Source organism: Miniopterus schreibersii, assembly GCF_964146895.1.
Source record: "Miniopterus schreibersii genome assembly, chromosome: 8".
In the NCBI taxonomy this organism is placed as follows: Eukaryota; Metazoa; Chordata; class Mammalia; order Chiroptera; family Miniopteridae; genus Miniopterus; species Miniopterus schreibersii.
This window is the reverse complement of record NC_138109.1, coordinates 17485505-17502621: the sequence shown is the minus strand read 5'-3', so window position 1 is coordinate 17502621 and position 17117 is coordinate 17485505. Positions and strand designations below refer to the sequence as shown.

Genomic DNA, 17117 nt, shown 5'->3' with positions numbered 1-17117 from the left:
GCCCTATAGCGTCACTTCCGTCGACCCCTGCGCTCAGGATTGACAGGCGCGCCACCCAATGAAAAGTGGGTATGTCCCTCCAGGCCCCAGGCGGGGGCGGGTTTGAGGTCCATCGCCGACTTGTGACGTCAGAGTCGACATGGCCAGCTATCCCTACGGGCAGGTGAGTATGTGAGGGGCGGACGGGTCTAGGCAGGGGCCTCGCCAAGTCCAGGCCCAGAACCCCAGCTTTGCTTTCTGTCGGGTTTCTCCCGCCGAGATTGGCTTCAGCGAGGTCTCGCGCGGATGACAAGGGAAAAGCGATGGTCGGTCGCGCCCGTCTCACGTCACGCAGGACTGCACGTCCGGGAGGTCGCGTCGCGCCCCCTTTGGCGTCGTGCAGTGAAGGATTTGGGGACCTTGGGCCCCACAGACTCAGGCTGGGCCTGGTCTGGGCCCCACGCTTTCCCAAGGCTCCCGCAGGGTGCACGGGCAGGGTCGTGGGCGCCAACAGAACGTTTAGAGCGCTGGGCTGTCGGTATCGCTTGGGGCGTCCGATGAAAGTACACCCCTGACGCTCTGCATCTGAATAATCGGCAGAATCTTTGGTTGTAGTGGGCTCCACAAGTGAGCTTGTTTGACTGCTCGGCCCAACACCTCCATTTCACATATAGGGAAAATGAAGCCCAGGAAAGACAGAACTTACCTGAAGTCGCCAGGCCATTAGGCAGCACGCCCTGGAGCTGTCAGCAAATGCTGCTTCTCCACTTGCCACCCATCTTGATCCAGCCAAGACCACCACAGCAAGGTGATTCTGTGGCCACAATCCTTTGTTGGGTGGTAGAATGGTTGAGTGGTTAAGTACAGTTCCCAGCCGAAGTTTCCTGCTCTCTAAAATAGGGCCAAGAAATAGGGTCTACGTGATAGATCTGTAGAGTAATGGCGCGGTGCTTGTAAGCCATTTGGTACTACTAAGAGTGTATAGCAGGTGTTACCTTTTCATATTTTGATTTTTACTGGACTCCTAGGTCAGTGCTGGGAGGGCACTCAAAATAGTTCCTTCATTTTAAAAGGAGGAAACTGAGCCTGGAAAGGGCTCCTGATCACACTAATTTAGGAGATAAAGCCCATGCAGGAAAAATTGTTAAACAAGGTCATATGGGATATTACAGTTGAGTATAGTTAACATGCCAAAAGATGGGACAAGAACCCTCTGAGCGAGTGCAGCCCTGTACAGTTTTTGTACACGGTATTTGGGCCTCCATTATCTCAATCATAAAGACTTGGTATACATGCTAGCAGGGAGTGCTATCCCCAATTTGTAGCTGAGGAACCAGCCCAAAGAGGTTAAGGGGCTTGTCCAAGGTCATACATAGCAAACGAGAGGATGAGGCCAGGGCTAGAACTTAAACTCCTTTCATTGCCTACTTAGCAGAGGTAGGAAAGAGAGAGGCCAGCATGAGCCGGAATTAGGAGGAAGTATAACGTAGCAGTGTTTCCCAAGCTCCATTCTATTCTCTGAGTCTTGTGAAATGTTAATAGGTATTGCTAATGGAAGAGGATTCTGTGGTTAAATGTTTGCGGAATACTCTGTTAAATAGAGCTGAACAAGTTCACCACCACAAGGCATCTCAGTATTTCTTAAACTTACTTAACCATGGGATCCCCACCCCACCCCCCTTTTTTTAATGTGTAGTCATTTTTTAATTTTTTTTTTAGTAACACTAGTATTTCTGAGAAACATGATTTGGGTAAACATTGCCATAGTCCATTGTTTCTCAGTGGATGGTCTGCATCAGAATCACCTAGGAGCCTGTTTAAAAAGCACACTTTGGCCCTAACCTATTTGACTCAGTGGTTAGAGGGTTGGCCCTTGGACTGAAGGGTTCCGGGTTTGATTCTGGCCAAGGGCTCATACCTCTGTTACAATGCTGGAGCGGGAGGCAACCAATCGATGTGTCTCTCTCACGTCAATGTTTCTCTCTCTCTCTCTCTCTCTCTCTCTCTCTCTCTCTCTCTGCTCTTCCACTCTCTCTGAAAAGCAATGGAAAAAATATCCTCAGGTGAGGATTAAAAAAAAAAAAAACACACTTTGGGGTTCCATCATAGACTGGTTCTGTACCTAGGAAGTGCCTTACATTTTAATAAGCTTTTGGAGGTAATTTGTATGCATCCTAGAAGAAGTGACATAGAAATTAAAAGCCTGAACTTCCAGGTTAGACAGACGAGGCTAGAATCCTAATTCTACTTAATAGTTATATGCCCTTGGACAAATTGTCTAAGGGCTCAGGGTCTCAGTTTCCTATTGTAAAAAGAGAGTCCTAATATGTCATAGGACTGAGGTGAGGATGAAATACGATAAAACTTATGGGGGGCTTGGCACATGGCTAATACCGAGTGGATGCCAGTGCATGGTGCCATAGCTCTTACTGCGGCGATTGCGGTTATCATGCCATGCTGCCCGGGCTTATGCTCAGTGAAATACTGAAGAGGAGTACAGAGAGAAACTGGAAGAGAAGAAGAAATGCTTTTGCTTCCCTCTCATACCCTTGTCCGCCTCTTCAGCCCCTGGTCCATGGTGTCCCAAGAAAGGAAATGGGTTGTTTCAAAGCATCCAAAGGTATAACGCCACCTCCCCTCCACCTAGACCATATAGCCCTGGAAGATGCCAGCTTATTGTTAGAGGTGAAAACTAATTTTCCACTGCCTGTAGCCCCAGGGTCCTCAAGCATGGGCTGGGTGTTGGAGTAGTAAAACTCAAGTACCCTTTGATCCTGTGGAGGAGCCAGCCTGATGGGTTTCAATGCTTAAGAGCTTGGTGTCTGAGGCTGGAGACATTTAGCTTCAAATTCCTGCTCTGCCATTTCCTTTTCTGAGAAGTTTCTCAGAAAAGTCTGAGACTCGGTTATCCCCTTCTTTAAAATGGGTTATAAGGAGATGGTCAATGTAAAGTGCTTGATATGGTGTTTTGGCATAGAGTAAATACTCCATGTGAAAGAGTGATATAATATATAAATTGTAATGACAGTGTGATAAGTATTAAATGGGAGTAAGTGTAAGGTACAGGACAGCACAGGAGGGATGCCTAACTCAGTCTCCGGGGGAGAAGGGTTTTTTAAAGGAGATGGCATTAAAGCCCAAATTGAATCTCCAGGAGAAGTTAGCTGGGTAAAGAAAGGTATGGTATTCCAGCAGAGGGAACAGTGTGCTCAAAGGCCAGGAGGCAAGTGAGAGAGCCCAGTATTCTGGAGGAATTTGAGGACATCAGTCCGCATGCTGTGAAGAGGGGGAAAGGGGTAAGACATGAAACGAGCAAGGTAAGCAAGGATCAGATTCCTTTTTGAAGAGTGTGGACTTTGTCCTAAGAGTAGCGAGGGAACTGCTGAAGACATTTCTCCATTTATACTTTGGAGTATCATCATGGGGCACTGTGGGAGTGGGTTGAAGCAGGAGAGACTGGAGGCAGGGAGACTAGTTTCAAAGCTATTGAACTAATCTAGGTTAGAGAGAACAGTGACCTGGTGAAAATGGGTTGAGAAGCATTTGGGAGGTAGAATTGAGAAAACTTAGTGTGGGAAGGGAGGAAAGAGATGCCCGGGAGGGCACTAGGTTTTCCCATTCACTGAGATGGGAACACAGAGAGAGGAACAGATTTGGAGAGAAGGCCCAGGAGGTTGTTGGATACGTGGGCCTGCGGCTTAGGTGAAATGAAGCTGGAGAGAAAGATGGCACATTCGGAGTGTCAGCACAGATGTGGTCAGTGTCTTGGGACAGTTCTTGGCTCACTGTTTATTGGCTGCAGATTTCTGGACTTTAAATATTTTAGGAGGCTCTACTAGTGAATGTCCGAGCCACTCCTTTGACTTGTGATTGTTTAACCCCTTAGAATAGGCTCTCTCCTCCTCCAGCAGGCTCTTTTGAAGGGTAGCTCCAGAGCACAGGCTTGCCTTGGCAGTGCAGCCCACTCTCTTCCCCACTGGGACTCAGTGTGGACCAGCCTTTGACCCCTCTGAGCTTCACAAGGGCCTAGGAGGTAGAAGAATGAGCTCTCAGAGCCAAAAGAAACTATAGGACTTTCTGAGCAGATTATTTGGGGTGGGGTGAATGCCCCACCACTTGCAGGAAAACAGATTCCAACATTGACTGAGCGGTTGGACTATAGGGTCTTTGGGATTTCTTACAATACTGTGGCTCTTAAATTGGGTCTAGAAGCTGGGGTGCAAAAATAATAACATTCTTCTGAATCTCCCTGATTTCTGGGCTTGAAGCCTCTGAAAGCACTTATCTAACCCTTCCCCCCCCCTTCTTCTGTAGAAATCCATCATATTTGACATACATTTAGGACAATGCCTGGCACCGGCACCCACTCATTTATTGAGTGAACACACAGAAGCGGGTAGTGGAGTGGAGTCACGCAGACCCTGATTTGAATCCCAACTCACATGTTTTAGCTGCATCGTCACAGGCAGTGTTAGGCTCTCTGCACCTTAATTTTCTCATCTGTAAAATGGAGATGATAGCACATGCCTTACAGAACTGAGGATCACTGAGAGCCAATTGAACTGGAAGCATTTAGCAGAGCCTCAAAATGTTAATTGCCCTTCCCCCACCCCAACATTTCTGTGATGCTTTGGAAACCATGGTTACTGAACTCTTCCTGTCTTTTTTTTCCCTCCTTTTCACCATCTTTTGTTTATCCGCATGGAATGCTCTTAGAAAAACTCTCAGAAAGGTTGGCAGCATGGAATAGTGTGAAAGAACCTGGAGTCAGGGACTCTGGTTTTCATTTCTGATTCAGACCTTTACTAACAACTCAGTGACCCTGGAAACCGTCTTTCCCAGCCTGGTTTTTGCTTCAGACGGTGGCTCCACTTCCTTCATATTCTTGTGCATCTAGAAATCTGCGTCATTCTAAGCATTTCCCTTTCCTCCCTCCTCCCTCCGGCTCTTCCCTAACCTAATTAGTTGCCAAGTCATGTCTAGTCTATCTCTGAAACAGCCTCAGCACTCATCCTGTTCTCTGCATCTCCACGTCTGCTGTCTGGTTCAAGCCCTGCCGGCTGGCAGCCGGCGCTCAGCCTGCTGCCTCCCCCGCTAGTTCATCCTCCACAGCGCTGCTGGTTAATTCTCTCAACAAGGCTCTGCTCATGGTCCTCCCCTACTGGAAACCCTTCTGTGGTGCTCTGTTTCCTCCAGCATAAAGCCCAAACTCTTTAGAGTGGTATTTATTTGTTCAGATATTTATGAAGGCTTGCAGGTGCCAGGCACTGTGCTGGACCGTGGGGTACCATGGTGAATGAGGCCCACTGTCTGCCCTGGGGGACCTCGCTGTTGTGTGGAGGAGACCATAGACACAACCTACTCTAAGCTGCCAGTAACTCACCAGCTAACCGGAGTGCAGCAGGAGAGGTGCTTAGACAAGGAGTGTGTAAAGAGCCTGCCTTTCTGAGTTCTTGCCCCTGACCCCTGCTTTTTAGCCTCTTCCTTGGCCACTCCATGCTTGCTCATAGGTCTGTGCCTTGCCTTTGTCTCTCTTCTCCCTTCTGTCTGGAATGTCCGTCTCTGCCTTCCTTTTGGAGAAGGCCTATGCAGCCTTCACTGCCAGCTTCAGTATTACTCCTGCCTCCTCCAGGAAGTCTTCCTTCACCCACTTCATGCATTTGTTCATATTATTGCTGATTTATCATTCGACAGACAGAACGAATTCCTCTGCCTATGCCTCCTTGATAGCAGTTAAGTAGATTTTTCTGGTGGAACTGATCAGACTATCGTAATTATCTTTGGCTTCCTCAGGGACAGACCCTATTTAGTTTTGTGCCCCCAGGCCTAGCACAGAGCCTAGCATTATATTGTTGCTTTCTGAATGAAGTCTTTTAACAGTTGTATACCTCAGTTTCTTCATCTGAAAATGGGCCTACTGTTTTCTTCCTTTTTTGTGTCAGAGGATTGTTGACAGGATTCTGCCAGTAGAATTTGTATGTATGTGAAAGTGCTTGGTGAACTGTACACATGAGGGCTTTGATGCAGAGCGGAAAGGAAAGGGCAGGTGGCTAGAATGTGGTAGGGAAGGTCAGAAGACCTGTCTGCAGCACCGGCTTTGTTGGTCTGGGGCATTTCCCAGGGTGCCCTAGGCCAGATGCAATTTATGGCTTTGTTCATAGGGCTTATTGTAGAGCAGTTACTTCTGGCTTGGTGTCCAGCCTGTTCTTTGGGTGTGCCCAGACTCTGCAGAATCCCCACCCCTTTTCTATCCTACACTGGAATCCTGTTCCCTATTGCTTAAGGAAAGAATGCTGTATGTAGCAGGGGGCAGTGTGTCTTCGGACTTTGGTGTGGGTGGGGAGTGATCTAGTTCCGCCTCTGTCTCCAACTCATAGTGTGACTTGAACAGTTCCCTTCTCCTCTCTTGGCCTTAATTTCCCCATCTGTAAGCTGAAGGGGTTAAGTTGGGTGACCGGCCTCCTGGGCACCTCTCCCATCATGCCTCTCCAACTCCCTTGGGAACCTTTTTCATTCTTTAAGTTTCAGCTCAGCGCTTCTTTCTTAGGGAAACCCTCTATGATTTCACCCTGTCTCCTTTGTGATCCATGGCACATGACTTATGCATCCATTTTAGACACCTGTTTCCCTATGCTGTTTTGTGAGGTGTTACAGAGAGTGTTTCTGTACCTCTCCTATTAACTGTGAGCTCCTTCAGAACTTTTCACTCTCCTTTATGTCCCCCTGCCCGTATTTACCTGGCCCAGGGCTTTTCTGATGATGATGATAATAATGTAATAATAACAGTGCTGCTATGATTTATTGACCGTTTCCTTTATGCCAGAAAGTCTTGTAAGAACTTTGTTTTCTTATGTTAATGTTTTTCAGACTGTTTTGAGTCAGTGTGGGTTCTGCAGGGCTCCCTTACAATCTAGCAAGGGAGGGGGGTCCTCATGGGGCTCTGGAACCCCCACCTTGCTTCAGCTAAAGCAACTTTTTTATCAGTTTTTAAAATTTTATTTTATCGGAAGATTCTTCAGCTCAAAATTAAACCAACAGAATGTTGCAATTTATTTCTTATAATCTGCAGAACAATTCATTGAGGAAGGGATTGTCACATTTTACTTGTGAGGAAACAGGCTCAGAGCAATTAAGGCACTGGCCCATGGTCATGAACTCATGGTAAGAGCAGAATTTCCAATTGAGATTTCCCTGTGACTTTGTTGTCTGTGAAGGACTCTCGCTACTAGCTGTGGAGGCTTCCAGGGAGGAAGCCTCCCACGATGCTGAGTGAGGAAGGTGGAAGGGCCTGATTCCTGTCCTGTCCTCAAGAAGCCTCCCTTCCTTGCGCAAGCGGAGCCTCGTTAGATAAAGCGTGAATTTGTCCTTAGCCTTGAGGATAACTATCCCAGAAACCGCCAAACAATTAAAAGAGCAAGTCCAGGCTCTCAGTGGCTAGGCCATTGGTGTGCCTTGCAGGTTGACCTAGAACATGCCTAGGAGTTACCATCCTCACAGTCCTCAGAGCTGGGCCCAGCTGCTCTCTGTGCCCTTGAGCTCAGCCTGTCTGCAGATGTGTTGGGGCTGTGCTCTGCTAGGCTTTTTGCTGGCCATTTAGGGAGTTGGAGCTGAACACTCTGAGTCTCAGGGATCCCTGGCTGGAGGCGTGGGGACATGGTCAAGAGAGGGAATGCTCCCCTCTATACTCTAATGTACGAACGGCCTGGGCTTAGCCAGGAGACGTGGATTCTGACCCCAGCCCCTCCGTACCGTGTGTGTGTGTGTGATTTTTCTGGACTTCAGTTTCCTGCTCCATAGAAAGGTGCTATTATTAATAGTTAATGTGTATTGAGTGTTTACTCTGTGCTAAGATCTGTGTCAAAGTGCTCCATGTGACTAGTCTCATTTCATTCACATACCAACCTGGGAGGTGGACAGGAACTATTATTATTCCCATTTTAGAGCGTAGGATATTGAGGCTTAGAGAGGGGTAGGTAGTTAGACCAGTTAGTAAGTGGCAGAACCTGAACTCAAACTGATCTTTTTTGACTTTCAACCATTGTACTATGTTGCCTTAGGAACAGGCCTTGCCTGCCTGTCTCACCCATCCGTGAGTGAGGATGGGAAAATGTTTTTGCATCATGAGCTAGAGTAGGGTAAGGAAGGCATGCTAAGGATGACTCCTTGCGAAGGATACATTATTTATGACTGAAGAGGGTCACTGCTGTACTGTGAATTCTGCAGATAGAGATGGGGGTACCACAGGGTGAGGATTTGGAATTCTATTTGATTCATTTGCCTACTCATTTATATAATAAAAATTTACTGAGCATCCATTCTGCACTGGGGGCTGGAGGTAAAGTGACAAACAAGACATGATTCCAGCCCTTGTGGTGTGCAGGGAAGGAGAGCCAGGAGGGTAGGATTCCAGCCTTGATTGTAGGTCATTGAGTAGGTGTGACTTCGGGTAGGTTGTATCTGTAGAAGCCTCAGGGTCCCCATCTGAGTAATGGGGTCATAATTCCAGCCTTGCCTATAGGATCAGTGGAAAGCATGACAGTGGCAGTGGTTTCTAACTGTCACGTGCCATACTATGACTAGTTTCTGGTCCTATCACTCTGACTCATGTCTTGCTTTTCTTGCAGGGCTGCCCAGGAGCTGGAGGACAAGCACCCGGAGCCCCTCCGGGTAGCTACTATCCTGGTGGAGGGCAGTATGGCAGCGGGGTACCCCCTGGTGGCGGTTATGGAGGAGGTCCTGCCCCTGGAGGGCCTTATGGACACCCCAGCCCTGGGGGACTCCCCTCTGGGGCTCCAGGAGGACCATATGGTGGTGCGGCCCCAGGGGGCCCCTATGGTCAGCCACCTCCCAATTCCTATGGTGCCCAGCATCCCGGGCCTTATGGACAGGGACCTCCTCCAGGTAAGTAGGGATTTGGGGCTCCAGGTGCCTCTGACCTGAGTTATTGTTCTGAGTTATCCAGGGCCCATCCTTACCCTTCTTGTGATTGTGCAAGCAGCCTGGTCTCTGACACCTTAGCATTTGCTTCTTGCTTCAGCTTGCATCAGCGGAAGTCTGTTAGTTAGCTTCGCTGTGGTAACAGTAACTTCAAAGTCTCTTTGGCTTACAACAGCAAACATTTATTTCTGTTGCTTGCTCACGCTATGTACTCTTGCTTATGTGTCGGCAGCTGTGGGTTTGGCTGCTGAGGTTCTGCTCCACATGTCTTTTCTTTCCAGGATCCAGGCTGAAGGAACAGCCACTACTTGAGATACGTTGTTCTTGTAGCAGACAGAAAAGAGCAGGACAGCTAGCAGGAACGCTTGATGCCTCTTAAAGTTTCTGCTTTCAAGTACTTAATGTCTCTTCCACTCACATTCTCTTGGCCAAACCACATCCCCTGGTCCAGCCTAATCCCAATAGGATAAGAATGGATACTCCTCTCATGGAGGGGCTCTAGAAGCCCCCGGGCAGTGGAGAGGATATGCAGTGTTCTTACAGGGGAGGCGGTGGGGGCAGGGCATAGATGAGCAAATAACTGGAGACAGTAACACTATCTGTCATGGGGAGAAGCCCCATTTCTGTGTAAGGGAGACTGACTACTATATGTAGAAAGGCAAGATAGTGTACTTGTTGAAAGCTTGGGCTTTTGAGATCAGACCACCTACTGACCTCACCCAGTTACTTCACCTCTTTAAGCCTCAGTGTTGACATCTGTAAAATGGGTGAATGTCTCTCACAAGATTGTTAATAAGGATAAAATCTGAATATGCAGGTAAACATGGGAACATGGAAAGGCCTTAATAAACAATATTCTGTGAGAGGACTTGTACTGGGGCATTCTTAGCAAAGAGGTGTTCAGCATTTAATATGATAGCAGATGTGGCAAGGAAGGGCCTTACCACAGAAGGATGCCGAGGCAGGTAGAATGGTGCGATGAGCTAGGGGAGGGAGAAAGAGCAGAGATACTAAAGGAGCGGTATTGGTCAAGATGGGGGTGGGGAGGAGGCTTGGCTATGCAGGGGAGGCAGAGAATCTTAGGTGAGAGCTTTGGGCTCAGTGAAGATTTCTGAGTGGTCTCAGACGGGGTCAGGGAAGGTGAGTTCCCAGTCCCCTGCTTCCTCCCAAACTCAGTGAGCCTCTTCACAGTATGTTGTTCCCAGAGGACCAAGCCAGCAGCAAGGCAGCCTGGAACCAGTCTGGTGCACCTGAAGGGCCCTTGGGAATGGCACTGCTGGGAAGCTGCAGCATCTTAGCATACATACACAGGCAGGAGGCTCTGGGGGAGATGTCAGACCGTGGGGGTTCTAAACACTGTGAGCCGTGGCATTTATCTTCTCAGAGCCCAGAGCTTCTGGCCATTTGCTTTCAGCTCAGCAGCTTCATGGTGGATTTCCTCAACCTTTCAAAATCTTATCTCTGAGCCTACATGAGGTCAGTGCAGGGAAAGGAGCCCCTGGCTGTGAGGCCAGAGATAATCTCTGGGGCTGCAGAGGAAAGGAAAGATGTGCCTCAGGCTCTTAGCTGCTCACTCTGTGCAACTTCTCACCTGGCCACCTTGCCTCCTCTCCTGTGCAGCTAGTGGCCTCCTGGAGCAGTGTTTTAAAGCATCATCCATGTATCACCTGCATTGGTCACCTGAAGCCCCATCTCAGCCCCAGTGACTCCAGGATCTAGGTTTGAGCAGCACTGCTCTGTAAGACATGTCTGACCAATAAGGGTGTCCCCTTGCCCACAGGAAATATCCTAATGGCACCCCAGACCCAAAGGGCCTTTCCAGCCTCCTCACCTGAACTGCTCCTCTCTTCCGTCAACCCAGGACCCCTCCGAGTACTCTGAACACCCCGTGCCTCTGCCATGGGCTTTTTCTTCTCTCCATCACAGCTCTTTGTCACCCTTTCAGACCCAGTTTAAGTATCCCTTTTTTCTGTGGAAATGGGACTGCACACGTTCCAGGCCCTTTGCTAAAATTTTCTTTTGCTGTTACTTCATTTAATCATCACAACCACCCTGGGAAGTCGGTCTCAGAAAATGAAACAATTAGTCTAAAGTCACACAAACTAGTAAGGATCAGAGCTCTTTGCTTCCAGAGTCTGAGCTCCTCTATGCAAACTGCAGGGACCACATGTTACAGAGATTGTCCATCTGGGGGGTGGCCCTCACTCCCCCATGGCAAAGCTGCCGTTTTAGGAAGGGTGGTGGGGCTGCCTGGTTTCCCATTCAAGGAGGCCAGCTAGTCCTCAGTCAGGCAAACCTCCTGGGCTCGCCTTTGGGACTGGGTGGTGGTTTTTGTGCTCCTCAGCGGCCTGTGGCTGTCTCGGATACTCCCTGTGCAAAGGAGCTGTTTCTGTGGCCAGTTAAATCGAAAGGTTTAGCAATACTGTGTGACTCCAGCTTTTTCCTAAGACAGTCTTCTGTTCACTTTCATCTGTCAGCCTTTCCCTACACTCCAGCTCACGCTGAATGTCTTTCCAAGTGAATGATCCTTTCCTGCATCTCCTGCTATTTGAACACAGCAACACTAATAATGAGCAGTTACATAGTGCTTAGATGGTGGCAGGCGCTGACTTAGGGTTTTCATATAATTATATCCTCTCAATTTATGATGTCGGTGCTGTTGTGTCCTCATTTTATAGATAAGAACACTGATACGCAGAGAATTTAAATAACTTAACCAGGGCTATAAAACGGGGGAGGAGCTGAGACTTGAACTAAGGTCAACTCTAGCACCTTCCCTCTCTGTGCCTGGCTCTGAGCTAGCCCCTGGGGATTCAGAGATGAGTTAGGTCCCTCCCCACAGGTTGCTCCAAGTCCAACCAGGAAGGTAGTTTAAAAACATGTACACAGTGGAGTGAGCAGGGCCATAAAAGAGAAGGAGTAGAAAGGAGAGGGGACAATGGCCTTTCCGGGGACTGAAGAATGGGAAGGCTTTATGGAGGGAGTAGCATTTTATTTAGGTCTTGAGGGTGCAAGGAAATGGATACAAAGAGATGAGGGAGGAGCGGTACGAGGCAGAGAGAACAGGGCCTGAGTAAAGGCCCTGTGGTGGGAAGGTGCGGGCGTGGGTAAGAGCAAGCGCAATGCTCCATCTGGGCTGGGCCAGAGGTGGGAGGGGGGCAGTGGAGACAGTGGGAGAGGTAGGCAGGAGTAGTCCCCATTGTGGGGGCCCCTGGAAAGCCATTTTAAGGATGCTGGACTTTATGTTGTAGGCAGTGGGAGCCTTTGAAGAGTTTTGAGTTGAGGTGGGGGAAATTGGTGAGAACAGGGCTGAATTTTACAAAGATTGCTCGGTAGCGGGTGAAGGGTAGCGGAGAGGAGCTGTAAGGGTGGTGTGGTTCGGCTTTTCGGTTGGTTACAGCAATGCAGGTGAAAGGCACCTGCACCTGGGCAGGTGCAGGAGGAACAGAGGGGAGATCCCCATGTGCGGAACTGGCAGAATTGGGCAGCTCTCTGGATGTGTGGGATGAGGAGATGTCTCCAGGGAGTTTTGGAGATGGGAGCACACGTCACACATCTGAGGTGATAGGGAAGGAAGAGAGGTGAGGCTTTGTGGCCACCCACTTTCTGACAGCTCCTGATACTGATAGACTGTCAACTCTCCATTGTGCCAGGACAATCAGACCTGGTTCCCACCCAGGAGCTCCCTGCTGCTGGGACTCTCAAATACTTGTCTCTGGGCTCTGCATGTTAGGTGCTTGGCAAACATTTTTGGGTCTCCAGTCTGGGGAAGAGATAATTCCACCTTTCAGAAATTCTTAATCGGCTGTACAAGTCCTTGTTCCTTAGAAAATTAAAACCAAATAGAGAAGTGACTGGAGCACTATAGGGAAAGCCTGATGGATTCACAGAGTAGAAATCAGCCGAATACTCGTGAGTGTACACTGAAGGTCCTCTCCATCAGAGTGAGGGTATTGGCTTGATGGAAGACAAGGTTGGTGGATCCGTGAGACTTCACGGATAGAGAGAACCCCTAGTCAGGGAGGCACTTAGATGCTCTTCCCAGCATTTCTTCAGATTGGCCTTGAGACCTTCATTTGACTCCCCTCGTTTGCACCCCTTCCCGCAGGTGGTGCCCCTCCCAATGTGGATCCTGAGGCTTACTCCTGGTTTCAGTCAGTGGACACCGATCACAGTGGCTACATCTCCATCAAGGAGCTGAAGCAGGCCCTGGTCAACTCCAACTGGTCCTCGTTCAATGACGAAACGTGCGTCATGATGATAAGTGAGTAAAGCCCTTCCCCCGTGGGCTCAGGCTCAGGCAGAGCCACCTGACATCTGACAATAGGTGGGTGGATGACCATTCTGAGGGAAAATTTTTCAGCCTGGGGGTATTTCAGACAGGAAACTGGGTTCATAGTGAGATCTCCTAGACTGAGAGCTCTTCCCCTTAGAGCTTTTCTCAAGTTCTGGGCCCTGCTGACCCACAGGCTAATTCCATTTCCCATTCTGCAGAATGGGACTCCATGCTCTAGTAGGAGATGCCAGGAAGGGGTCACCTGCCAAGGCTGCAGAGAAAATGCAGTTCTGGAAGGGGTAGCCAGGGTGGTGGCTGCTGTGGCATTTGATGAGGGTATGTCTTGGGTACAGGCATCTGGGCTTCGGGCCTGTGGTTCAGGGGAGTCTCCTACTCCATCCAGCCTGGGGAGAAGTGCTGCCTCCAGAGAGAAGGGCTACCTGAGGACCTTTGGCCCTCAATCCTGAAGCCTTCCTTCCCTCCTTTCCCTTCTCCTCAAGACATGTTTGACAAGACCAAGTCAGGCCGCATCGATGTCTATGGTTTCTCAGCCCTGTGGAAATTCATCCAGCAGTGGAAGAACCTCTTCCAGCAGTATGACCGAGACCATTCGGGCTCCATTAGCTACTCAGAGCTGCAGCAAGGTGAGGTCCAGAGCAGGAACTCGGTGCACAGTGTTCTCTTTACTCCTTAAGACAAAGCAGGGGCTTTTCTCTAGTTTCTGACTACCGAATGTCCACTGCACTGCAAATGCCACCCTCAGCACAGGCCTACTCTCCTCCCCTTCTGTGACCTGGCTGGGGCTTTGAGCCAAGATCCAGGGCAAGGGAACACCTGGCAGTGCTAGGTGAGACAGGCCCAGCCTGCCGGGAGCCTTGGGGATGGAAATGTAGTAGCCCAGTTACTGTGAGACCAGTACATGTGGCTCTTTCCACTCTAGTTGCTAGTATGCAGAATGTAAAGAGCCCTGTATAGGGGCTCAGAAAGATGGCTTCTGTTGCTGGCTCTGCTAGAAGGTACTTCCTTCACAACTCTGGGACCCAGATGACTCTAAATGCTGCAATTGGGTAGGATGACCTGAGGCCACAGTTCCATATCCGGTTCCAATTCTGACACTAGAGGACGGGTGGTTAGTGGGGTGATGAGAACCTGACAGGGAGCTTTGCCATATGGGAGGGAGAAAGGGTTCCTCAGGGAAGCCAGCCCCTGTCCTGGCCATGAATTTCAGTCCTAAGGAGCTCTGTGGGTGGAGGTGAGCTCATATCTGTGCCCTGGTAGAAGGGAAGGGAGATGACCTGTACTGATCACCTACTCTTTTGCAGAGTCCTGTCACAGATACTGGTAAGGGTGATACTATCACAACAAAACCAGTATTTAGTGAATGAATGCTGGCTATGTGCCAGACACTGTAATAAGTACTTTTAACATGTACATCATTCATTCTCCTTGTGTGATAGGTACTGTTTATTACCCCCCCACACCCCCACCCTTAGTTGAAGGGTCCCCTTATGATTTTTTTTTTTTATGGATAAGAAAACTGAGGCCTGGTATAGGTAACGCCCTCAAGCCAAATAGCAAAAGGGGAGGTGAGACTAGCCTGGGCCTGTAGATAATGCGGAGAGGTAGGAAGGAAGCCTCCCAGGCCAGGGCAATGGGCAGCAGCATGTAGGTCGTGACCTTGGAACTGCCCGGCAGTCTCGCCTGGGGAGATGACAGTGATTTTACTCTTTGTAAGAACACTTACTGAGTGTCTGTTATGTGTCAGGCACTGTGCCAGGTGCTTTACACAGTCCGCTTTCATCCTGCTGAAACTGACCAGGTAGGTGTTGTTCCCATTTAGAGACAGGAAGTCAGAGGATTAGCAGGGTTAAGTAACTGGCTGAGGGGCTGTTTTGACTCCAGAGCAGGCCCTTGGGACCCCTGTGCTATGCTGCCACTGATGTCTGCACTGGTCAGGGTGGTCCTATGGAGCCCAGGCTTCCTTCTGTAATGCAGACGAGTCAGAGATGAGCATGGGTAGCCTGGTGTCATTCTGGGGCCCCAGGAGGCCCTGCTGAACAGATAGCAATGGAGGTTTGGAGAAAGAGGGATGAGGCCTTCCAGCTAAGGGGAGCGTTCAGACAGAGCCCCTGTTGTGCTGCTGCCATCTTTGACAGACCCTCGGGCCTTCTGTCCTCTTTCTGCTTCATTGCTGATCTCGAAGTGCTGTGCTCTGGAACTGGTCAATGGCCGTGCTCACAGTGGGTTTTTGTGTCTGCTCTGTGTGCCCCTCTTCTCCAGCTCTGTCCCAAATGGGCTACAACCTGAGCCCCCAGTTCACCCAGCTCCTGGTCTCGCGCTACTGCCCGCGCTCCGCCAGTCCCGGCATGCAGCTAGACCGCTTCATCCAGGTGTGCACCCAGCTGCAGGCGCTGACCGAGGCCTTCCGGGAGAAGGACACGGCTATGCAGGGCAGCGTTCGGCTCAGCTTCGAGGACTTCGTCACCATGACAGCCTCTCGGATGCTCTGACCCAGCCCTTCTGTAGAGAGTGGTGTGTACCAGGCGACCTTTCCTTGCTCTTTGGAGTGGGAGAAGTGTGTGGGCTGCTCTTCTTTTCCTGTCCATCCTGATGCAGCCCTGTTCCCCAAGAGGGCTAGGAGTCCTGTGTCATAGCCACCAAATAGTGGGGTCCTGGGTCAAGGCCACACAGGAGAGGACTGGAATTTAAATATCCTTACAGCCCTGAGCATTTAAGTGGCACAGCCTTGCAGCAGGAGCAGGAGATGCGTCATTGTAATGGAGTTTGTGTCCAGTCGGCTGGGCTCCAGCCTCTAGCTTTCCCTCCTCTGCCCCAATGCCAGTGGTAAGTGTTCATAGGCCTCTTACTATGAGCACCTGTGTCCCTTCACCCATGCTGACCTGTCAGATGAAGCCAGTTTCTCCAAAGTGGAATCTGACTAAGCATGAAAGAGCTATGCCCAAGGGACCAGTGGCTTGGATTCCACCGCCCCCATGCCCAGAGTTCCTGCGTGTTAACTTCTAGCTGCCTGGGGGCTGTCCCTGCTCAAGGAGCTTGGACAGTCTGCTCTCTGGGCATCTCGGGCCAGGCTACTGCACTCTGCAGCTTGGACCCCTCATTTGCCCACCACTCTCTGCTTGGCTTCAGTCCCCAGGGGACAATTGCCACCTCCACTGCCAATGTCCTTTTTTGTTGTTATTTTCATTTGGGGCCAAAAGTTCAGTGAAGCCGTAAATTTCAATAAAAGGATAAAACTCTGTTCCATATTTTCCACCATGCCTTCCCGGCTACAGGTTTACATGCTCATCCATTCAGTCACTCATTTATCCTTTCATCCAACAAAGATGTAAGTGCATACTGCATACTACACCGTGCAGAAAGAAGCAGCTGAGGGGACATAGTCTACATGAGGCTGCTGTCATTTACCAGGGTGAAGTTGAAGGGTAGGGGCCTGGGGTCAGCTCAAGAAGCAGACTGTGGTTTTAAACAGTTTTAGGGCTGGCACTCTAGGCTGGAAGCAGCCACTCCAAACTTCTTATAGCCTGGCCTTTTATTATCTCAAGCTCTAGTTTTATCTTTCAGACAAACTGCATTTATTAAGTCATAACTTTCTCCCCAGTTTTATTAAGCACAGACATCTGTACTTGTCTGCTGGACCTTCAGCATGATAACCAGTCCACACTGAATGTCTACAGTGAGCTGACAAAATTTTAATCCAAGGCCACATACCAGACATTCTGGTTTGCCTGGGGAACCTTATCATGGGTAATGCTGTGAGAATCCTTTTGCTTTAGGAAGTGAAGATGATAACTCCAGGCCCACCCGGCCAGATGTGGCTCAGCAGTTGAGCATCGACCTAGGATCCAGGAGATCCCAGTTCCATTCCCTGTCAGAGCATATGCCTGGGTTGTGGGCTCCATCCCCA

At 49.6% G+C, this 17117-nt stretch overlaps 1 protein-coding gene across 2 annotated transcripts; it reads left to right on the top strand.

Moving 5' to 3' along the window:
* The first annotated feature begins 88 nt into the window (after window positions 1–88).
* PEF1 (penta-EF-hand domain containing 1) lies at window positions 89–16451 on the top strand. Of its 2 annotated transcripts, none has more exons than XM_081143920.1 (5): window positions 89–163; window positions 8604–8880; window positions 13025–13180; window positions 13693–13836; window positions 15473–16451. In XM_081143920.1, the coding sequence occupies exons 1-5, from the start codon at window positions 140–142 to the stop codon at window positions 15700–15702; spliced, it is 831 nt and encodes a 276-aa protein (XP_081000046.1). In that variant the 5' UTR covers window positions 89–139; the 3' UTR covers window positions 15703–16451. The 2 variants fall into 2 exon arrangements, with proteins under 2 accessions (XP_081000046.1, XP_081000047.1); XM_081143921.1 differs by having other exon boundaries at window positions 122–163; window positions 8604–8646.
* The last annotated feature ends 666 nt before the right edge of the window (window positions 16452–17117 follow it).

What these genes read in the sequence shown, in the direction of transcription:
- PEF1 (XM_081143920.1), top strand. Translation starts at nt 140, where the DNA reads ATGGCCAGCTATCCCTACGGGCAG. An exon ending in CCAGCTATCCCTACGGGCAG is followed by an intron (nt 164 to 8,603) that starts GTGAGTATGTGA and finishes CTTTTCTTGCAG; the next exon opens with GGCTGCCCAGGAGCTGGAGG. An exon ending in TGGACAGGGACCTCCTCCAG is followed by an intron (nt 8,881 to 13,024) that starts GTAAGTAGGGAT and finishes CCCTTCCCGCAG; the next exon opens with GTGGTGCCCCTCCCAATGTG.